We start from the raw sequence: 9,473 nt of genomic DNA on the forward strand, positions 1-9,473 counted from the left end.
GTGTGTGTGTGTGTGAGAGAGAGTACTGACTTTCACCGGTGCTATTGGTGCTTTGGGGAACGAGCGCGTGGTGAACATAAGAGAAACAAATTCGCATTTACGAGTACTGATAACGAAACGCACACAGGCGGGAAAAATTATTTAAAAGAGCCGTTTTCTCATTTAAAAGTAAGTACGTTGCGTTTCAGTAAGCCACTACGTTTGAGCTTTTATGAATTAGCAGGATGGCCTGCAATGTGACAGCTCAATGAGAATGTCACGCTGTCAGTGAACTTCATGCCATGCTTTGGGTTAATAAGTTGATTGCTGTTTAAGGCTGATTTGCTCTAATGGTAAAATGAGCAATATGCACATTACTTATGTGGTTAAATCTAAAAAGATCCATTGACAGTCACCTTGCAGATAATTTCAGATAAGTTCAGTTTGATGTAATATGAATGTCTAGCTTAGCATGACACAATCTGAATTGAGTGTTATTTGTGCTAGTGTTTCTATTAATTATTTCTCTAGAAAAGAATTAAAAAAAAACCGGGTTAGGAGGAATTAGATGATTTCGCCACGTGCGTGTGAACAGGAAGTGCTAAAGATCTTTGACCTTCAAGTGTTCTCTAAAGAGTCCGAAATAATTTTTGCTTTCTATTGATATATCAACTTATTAGATACTTTACAGATAAGAAATACAAATATTTATATTGTAATGTGTCCTTGCTGCATTACAAAATGTAACTTCCTTGTAAGTAACCTTGTGTTCTCGAGATAAGAATAACATTGGTATAGTTATTTTGTTAGTTCTCAGTGTTCTGCAAGAAGTGGTTTATAACCTGATTTACAATGGAAATCATTATGGACCAGCTTCCATATCAGTGTCTGATGCTGGTTGTGACTCTCACATGATCTTCATCAGTCACAGCACACGCTCCACTTTAGTGTGATGCTCTCTGGGTATTTGACCATGTGCTTAGGCAAAAGATCTTCACTCATCCTTGTTTAATAGAGCTTGAACTGCATTTATGCTTGCAGGGCTCAACAATAAGGTGTTCTCCACCCCCCCACCCCCCTAGTCACTGGGGCCGACATATCGATATCACATATCCAACAAAGTACTTTTTGCTTTATCTCCGCATCCGCCCTGTTATTAGATACCTTTGCTTGCAGAATAAATGAATCAGGGCTGACTTTGCATTAAAAAAGTTTGGAATTTCAGGTTTTTGTATTTGATTTCAAACTTATTTATGTGTGATTGCTTTCCTCTACAAGGTTGTTTTGTTGAAACATGATGAATGCTGGTTTGTGTTCAACAACCTTCAAGTATCATCACAGACAGATCAGGCGTCATCAACGACACAATCTAAAATAAGGCAACGGTTGCTTTAGGTGTCCATTCTTCTCAAATCGTTTTATTTATTCAGAATCTCATTTATTCAGACTCATTCATTGGCCCTTCGGGATTATTGTTTAAGCAAGTCTTAACTGACAAACTGTCCAGTGAATCCGCACGTCATTGTAGTGTTGCAAGACTGAAAATGCCGCCAATTGTTCTGTTAGGTTGTTAAATTAGTAGGAAGTTGCTAATCTAACCACACAAACACTTCCTGTAATGCAAGACAGTTTTTGTAATTCAAACTTTAGCTTGAATTACAAAAAGGATGTAATAAACCTCAAAGTGGCATTATGAGGAATTATGAAAACGTGTGTTGTTTTTCCCCCTGTTTTTATTTCGCTAACTTTCTTTGGTTAGTGTAAATAGTTTAGTAGGCCACTAGATTTAAAGTACACAGTATTTCACAATTAGTACATGTTTGTGGTGCACATGTTGCCTTATCAACATTATATAATCTCCATATTGATTCTTATCAATGCTTTAACTAGCTGTGGAGCCGCGGTAGAGGGTGGCTCTGGCTTTTGGATGGTGTTCAACGAATCAAAAGACTACCTCTTTTTTTTCAGTGTATAAAAACATTTTTGGACTTTGAACAAGGAGGGCTGTGTTTATGAATTCAGAGACTTCAAAAAGAGCACTTCGACTGAGTAGGAGCTTGTGAGAAACTTTGTGTTGCTAAAGATATTTTATCTCTTTCGTTTCAGATTCCATGGCAGGGACAATTGATCAGGCCAAAATGAAGTTTTCGAGAATAGTAAGTGCTGTTTTTGACAAACTTGTTGATTTTAAAATGTTATAGTTTAAGTACTATAATACTTCACTGTATATATTTCTCTGGAATTTGGAGCCTCTTTTTTCCCCCTCTGTTAATAGGTAAACAGTCGCTCGTACACCCGGTTCAATCAATCTCAGAATCCTGATGGAGAGGGCAGTTGTGTGGAGGTGAAGCTTGCTGTGGATGGTGAGGAGGAAATGGATGGAATAGAACAAGAACAAGAAAACGTGCAACGTGACACGTACACAAGATCCAGTCGTTCTGGGCCATGGAACAAGTGGAGGTTTCTCGTTTGGGTGGGTGGAGTGCTGGTCATCTTCTGTGTAGGTGAGTGTCTTTGCAGTTTATTTCGTTTTTTTTTTTTACTGTATCTGACTGAATATGCAGTCATTATGTATTAATGGACCCTTTGACATCCATTTAAGTTTGTCCCAAATTCTGCTTTATTTCTTCCCAAATTCTGTTTTCACATTTAAATAGCAGTCCTTTTTCCTTTTCTATGTCACAGTTTGATTAAATTTATTCAAATTTTGCCAAATTCTGAGACATTCTACATCATACAGTGAATTCCATTTTATTACAGGATTCTGCGATTGGAAATCATAGGGCCATGTAAATATTAAGAAATTCAAATTGAAATACTGATATGACTAGAAATTATTTTATGTTAGAAGAGATATTAAATTGGTTGCCTGGGACAGTGGTCAGTTCAAAACCCCTGTGAGTGATCAAATAAAATCAAGTGTTTCAATGAGCCATGTAATAAGTTGTTTTTAGGAGATGTTATCAGTTTCTAGTACTCATGTGAGAAACCACACACAGTTTTCCTTCTACTTTTTCCCTGTCCAAGGTTTACTCATTGGATACTCTGTCCACCGCAAGTCTGAGTCTGCTTCCTGCTCTCCGGGAGATGGTGTGATCAAGCATGACCCTGAAGATCCACCTAATCAAGAATTTCCACCAAATGATCCACCTCCTTTGGATTGGAGTGAACTTGTTGGACTTCTGAATGATAAACTGTCATCTAAAGCCATTGCAGATAAATTAAGGTAACTAAGTCATTGAATATTATTGCTCTTGTGAGCATTATTGGTTTTAACTTTAAAACAATTGTGATGACATAACTTTAAGTATGCACTTCTGTCATTGAACTTCGCTGACTTTCTGTTCCTCTTCCATTAAGCGAGTATTCCCAGGTTGTCCGTAAAGCAGGATCATCTGCAGATAACAAGTTAGCTAATGATATCCATGATATTTTCACGCAACTGAATATGGACCCCTGGGATGATGAACACTATGTGAAGCTACAGTTTCCTAACAGGTCAGTATCAGCTACATTACAGCAAAATAAACCTCTCAAAACACCACAGTAACTGCATAGCATCACTCTATAACACTGCACAGCCACATGCTAACATACACTAAACACTCTAAAAACATCTCTGAATACAATAAATACTGTATAGCAACATGCAAATAAGTGTATAACACTCTAAAAATCTCTCCAGGGTGTATGCGGGTCCTTAAAGTCTTAAATAACGTTTTCCTAATAAAAGGCCTTAAAAAGTCTCAAAATGTCTTGAACTCAGATTCGATGGGTCTTAAATATTTTTGGTCACATTACCACTAAAATATATTAAGTCTGATGTAGGACTGTGCAATTAATCACATGCGATTGTCATGCGCATCTCGTCAGTAAACCCGGTCCCGTGATCAGTAGTAAATCTCCATCACCTGGTTTCAGATTGAGCGGCATTCACTACACAGGGCCGTAGTTCACTGACAATTAGGCAATATCGCGTTCATAATCGCAGATGAATCGCATTCGTTTATGAATGCGATATCGCCTAGCTTGTCAGTGAACTACGGCTCTGTGTAGTGAATGCCGCTCAATTTGAAAGCAGGTGATGGCGATTTACTACCAATCACGGAACCGGCTTTACTGACAAGATGCACATGACAATCGCATGCGATTAATAGCATAGCCCTAGTCTGACGGACCTAATGACCATTTACAATCACTGGACAGACCGAAGATTTTTTTTTTTTTTTACTCCCCCGTGGTAAGTTACTGCATCATCAGAGAGAATCGCAGTAGCAGAATACAGGTTGAACTAACTTCTTAATGTTCTCAAAAAAAATTATAAAATAGGTCAAGCTACAGCTGATCAGCCTTCTAGCTAGTTTAAAATGTCCCCAACCGGACAAATAGCCTGATTAAAACATAAGTGACCAAAAAAAAAAACAGTGAAGCATTGAAACGCGAAAATGATTCTTCTAATTTTATTAGCCTGCATTCAATGTAAACAGTGTATTTCTGCTATCAAGGTCGCGCTGTTGAAGCTCACTGAACAAATGAGCGTTAACAGCACACATAAAGAAACACACAGAGTTAAACATTCTAAATGTTTAGTTTATTCATAACATGATATAGTTAAGTAACATACCATGACAAGTGAGCTATTTTGCTGAATATTCGCACGACGCAAAAAAACATTCAAAACACCTTCACGCATTACGTGAAGTCTAGTGCGCTCTTTCACTGCATGATTCAGTCTATTAAAATACATTCAGAATGATCACAAGTTCAAGACATGGGGGCAGAAAATTTATATATTTATACCACTTCATATACAGGTGCATCTCAATACACAACATTCTAATTTATTGAGATGCACCTGTAGTTAATCAATTTCACGAGTCCATTTTTTCTTCAAAAATTACCATGATTACAATTGTGATATTGATTTTATTTTTTAACATTTTTACAGCAGTTCAATAAACTAGAAGTTAATTAAGAGAAATACTTTTTAAACACCCTATTGCCTGTTTTTGCACTATTTCAACAACAAAAATAATTCCAAACAAAGCCACAGCGCTGTTTTGCCTCTCTTAGCAACATGATGGTGTTTAGTTCCTGAATGAATCAAACATTTAAATGAATCTGTTCAATCGCAATGACTCACTTATTAACAGTGACTTGCTGCCACCTACTGGCGGTTTTAATTTCACATTTAAAGTACCTTTTTATTTAAATAATTTCAAATATCAGTATTCAATATTTTATGTTTAATTTATCAAAACATTATTTATGCATTTGTAAAGGTAAATAAAAATATGCAGATTTAAGTATGTAAAAGCTGATAGAACACTGATGACAATGTGTCTTCAGAATAAATTGTTTGCACCACCAAAAATGTTGGCGATGCGGAGCTTTTGTGGGGATATTTTGCATGGAATATTGTCTCCTGATATGAAAAGTTCACTGTATATCATAAATATAATTTATTACAGTGATGATATTTTGTTTTCTTTTTACGTTAAACACATTAAATATTACATATATGTAATATAATGTGAATTTCCATTACAGGTTTAGGTCTTAAATTTCATATAAGGTGGTATTAAAAAGTCTTAAATTTAACTTGTTATAGAACTTAGAACACCAATAAAAGCTGCATAGCATCATGCTAACAATCATATAACACGCTAAAACCACACTGAATACAATAAAAAACACATTAATTTGCACATTACTTGCTAAAAACATCTGAACACCGTAAAAACCTAATTCAGCGTGCTAACAGGTGTATAACACAACTTAAAATCACTCTAAACACAATAAAAGCTGCATAGCGACACACTAACAAATGCATTATATGCCAAAACCCTCTCTGAACACAATAAAACAGTGACACGCTAACAAATGTATATCATTCTGAAACCTCTCTGAACACTGTAAACCTCACAACAACACAGTGAAAACCACTCGGAACACCTTAGCAAACAAAATCATGGTTTTTACGTCTTTCTTTGGATATGTTATTTGTAATTTGGATTGTATGTAACCCTAACAGCTCCAATCCAAACAAAGTGTTGTTTGGTGCAGTGGAGATCGGAAGTCCAAAAGGGTTCCTGGCTTACAGTGAAACAGGACGTAGAGAGGTGAGCCTTCATCTTCCTCTGCAGGAAACACTTGCCTTTCTTGAATTTTTTCTTTTGTTAGTCAGCTTAGCTCAATGGATGTTCCATAATTGACAACTTTTTTTTTTTATTATGTTCACAGGGCAGAGTGGTGTACGCCAACTATGGTGAGCTTTCTGACATGCAGAATAAAGAATACGGACTGAATCTAAATGGATCTGTTGTACTGATGAAAGCTGGAAAAATCAGCATGGCTCAGAAGGTGATTCATGAGTAACGGTTCATCTGACCTTGTAGTGTTTTCCTAGAGACTCGAGGCCAAATATCGCTGTTAATTGTAACAATCTGGTACTTTTTGCTAGTGCTGATCAAATTATGTTTGTCACCATTGTAGGTTATGAATGCAGCTAAAATGGGTGCCGTAGCAGCTCTGATCTACCCAGACCCAGCTGACTATAAAACTATGTCTTGGGATGCTGAACTTTATGGTCATGTAAGTTACGCCAAAGAATGATATTCATATGTTTGAGTTAAGTTTGTTTATATTGATTTTGAGTTGAGCTGTTATATTTACCTTTTGTAATAATTTTTATTAATTGGTAGATTAAAATGCATTTTATTTACTTTATAATATGTTCTAATATAAATATTTTATTTTATCTATATATATACATTTTTAAGATGAAGGCAATTTCTAAATTTGAAAAAAGGGATTCAATGTTGACTCATATGATTCATTTAAAATCAGTAACTGTGACAGTTTGAACAATGTAAATTTATTCACATATTCCGGTCTTTAATTATAGGTCCACCTGGGATCAGGTGATCCTTACACCCCAGGATTCCCATCCTTTAATCACACACAATTTCCTCCTGCCAAGTCCTCTGGTCTTCCAGGAATACTTGCCCAGACAATCACTGCTAACATGGCACAATCAATCTTTGAGTATGTTATAGGTTTTGGTTTACCTTGATCTTATTTTTTAAACCTATTTTGAGAAACAAAGCTTGATTGGTATTCTCAAATTTCTCACAGAAAAATGGGAGGAGAAGGTGCTCCTGATAGATTTAAGGGTGACTTATCCAGTTACAAGTTGGGAAGTGAGAGTGACAAAGTAACCGTAGCAGTCAATAATAATATTGCAGACACCAAGATCCATAATGTGTTTGGAGTCATCAAAGGTTATGTGGACCCTGGTGAGTTTGTGCATTTTTCTTAAACGCATCTATAGAATTAAATATCTGTGGTCTCACTGTGGTGGTGTGAATCCGGCAGATTGTTATGTTGTGATTGGAGCGCAGAGAGACTCCTTGACTTCGGGATATGCCAAGTCTACAGTTGGCACTGCTCTTCTGCTGGAGCTTGCGAGGGTTTTCACAGAGTTGAAGAAAGGTATGACCTTACCAGAGGACGCATTAACCGAACATTTTCCGTCATTTACAGATTTTTTTTTTTAGCAGTGACGGGAAAATCTGAAGGCTGTCCGTCACTTTGACAGATTACACTGAGGGTGATCTATTGTAATTTGTAACTGTAATTCCCACCCCTGTCCAGTTGGTGGTGAGTGCACTCCAGTGTGGCAGGAGAGTGAGGGATCATCAGCCTCCAGAACAAAAATAAAACTGTCACAAGACTTTTGCTATGCGTTTTGTTTATGCGCTGGCGAGTACCCAGTTTAAGCTACAGCGATCTATCTTGAATTTGCTTGAATTTCCTGATGAAATTGACAAAATTTGAAATCGGAGACTTTGTTTTATATCAAAAGTAACAAAGCACAAAGCTTAGCCTATTGCGATTTATTGGATGGGAGGTGCACTATGTACTGTTCATTCAACAACTGAAAACAGCATAGACCAAAAGATCAATTGGGATTTAATTTTTATTTTTTTTCAGAAAAATTTGAATCTACTAAAATGGAGATTTTTATTTTTTATAGCATATTTTGTTGTTTTTAATGGTCTCCGCTGTCACTGCGGGGTGTGGTGTCCATCATGAAAACTGACACACAGTCTCTGTTCATTTGTTCTCTTCAAAATAAATCCATAAGCCTATATGCATGTCCTTTAGGTTCATGATTAAAAATGAAAATGTCAACAAAAATAAAAGCAGTTAAATTTGTCATTATAATTAAAATATGAAAATTAAATGAGTAATAGATTGATTGGATTTTTTTTCAACCCTGTCTGTCAAAATGAGGGACAATGTTAAAGTCCAAGTCTAATTGTTGTGGCATGGGCTCACTCAACCTCTTCACCATAGGTAGTTTCAGACCCAAAAGAAGTGTTGTGTTTGCCAGCTGGACCGCAGGGGATTTTGGAAACGTCGGTGTTACTGAATGGCTTGAGGTTTGTGTGCTGATGTCATCTGTGATTGGTTTGAATATTGGCACATAGTTTGATCTGAAATGCAAGTTTTGTAATGTGTTGTCTTCTTTGTTATACAGGGATACTGGTCGTCACTGGACAGAAAAGCCTTTACTTACATCAGTTTGGATGGTGTTGTTACTGGTAAGTTTAGTGTGTTCAAATGTCAAACATTTATTTTATTATAGTCTTTTGTTCACACAATTACAGTTTGTTTTTTAAATGACAAAAAATGAGTCGTATATCTACCAGGGTTGTCATGATAAATGAATAGTGTGTTATGGTACCAAGTAGGGCTGTGAGATATGGACAAAAAAAAAACCTATCGCGATTTCTTTGATCAATTTTGCGATTTTGATTTTAATCACGATTTTGACACACAGACATGCTTTACAGTCATTAATGCATTCAGTGTGAATTTGAAACATATTTCCCAAAAAAAAAACAATTAGAGCTTTATCAAAAAGCTGTAACATGCCTCTAGAACAGACATAAGGCAAAATAATCACTAAGTAAAGGTGTAACAAAATGTCTCTAGAATAGACATATATGGCAGAAAAAAAAATCCTGTGTCCAGAGATTTTTTTTTTTGCCATGCATTGGTCATAGAGCTCTTTGTGGCGTTGCCTTAGATGTTGAACTAGATTTGTTGCGCCAAGTTCACACGTACTCCGTCTGCAGTGCGTATACAGTATGTGTATGCGGTGCAGAAGCAGCACGGACTCATTTTGCTTTCACACAGGGCGCGTTTGCAGTCCGCTCCTTATCCGCGGCTGTTTACCACAAACACAACATTTATCCATTATTTTGATTTCAAATCCAAACGTTTCTGAAAATGCTCTTTTATCACAGTACAGTAATACAATCTTTCATAGACATATTCACGTTTAAACTCAATAAATATAACTTTGTTTAACTACCACCACGAGTGCCATTTATTATGGCCTTGTTTATCTAAAAGTGCATTTTTCCTTGTTTTAAATCTAGTCAAAAAGCTATGTGTTGACTGTGAAACAGTAGACTTTATAT

General features: G+C 36.3%; 1 protein-coding gene across 3 annotated transcripts in view; it reads left to right on the forward strand.

Annotated features, from left to right (window-relative positions):
• Positions 1–9,473, forward strand: part of LOC107586743 (transferrin receptor protein 1-like) — a 15,902-nt gene continuing 6,429 nt past the window's right edge. The window contains exons 1-13 of one of the 3 annotated variants that reach the window (XM_016274247.1): positions 1–168; positions 2,086–2,135; positions 2,255–2,483; positions 3,007–3,205; positions 3,340–3,477; positions 6,014–6,101; positions 6,223–6,342; positions 6,475–6,573; positions 6,887–7,026; positions 7,117–7,277; positions 7,357–7,473; positions 8,341–8,426; positions 8,525–8,588. In XM_016274247.1, the coding sequence (XP_016129733.1) occupies positions 2,091–2,135; positions 2,255–2,483; positions 3,007–3,205; positions 3,340–3,477; positions 6,014–6,101; positions 6,223–6,342; positions 6,475–6,573; positions 6,887–7,026; positions 7,117–7,277; positions 7,357–7,473; positions 8,341–8,426; positions 8,525–8,588 (1,486 nt within the window). In that variant the 5' untranslated portion in view covers positions 1–168; positions 2,086–2,090. Of the gene's footprint in view, positions 169–1,962; positions 2,136–2,254; positions 2,484–3,006; positions 3,206–3,339; positions 3,478–6,013; positions 6,102–6,222; positions 6,343–6,474; positions 6,574–6,886; positions 7,027–7,116; positions 7,278–7,356; positions 7,474–8,340; positions 8,427–8,524; positions 8,589–9,473 lie in introns of those variants that run through there. The other 2 variants (XM_016274245.1, XM_016274246.1) reach the window with 2 other exon arrangements.

The sequence above is a fragment of the Sinocyclocheilus grahami genome, unplaced genomic scaffold (genome assembly GCF_001515645.1).
Source record: "Sinocyclocheilus grahami isolate Dianchi unplaced genomic scaffold, SAMN03320097.WGS_v1.1 scaffold85.1, whole genome shotgun sequence".
In the NCBI taxonomy this organism is placed as follows: domain Eukaryota; kingdom Metazoa; phylum Chordata; class Actinopteri; order Cypriniformes; family Cyprinidae; genus Sinocyclocheilus; species Sinocyclocheilus grahami.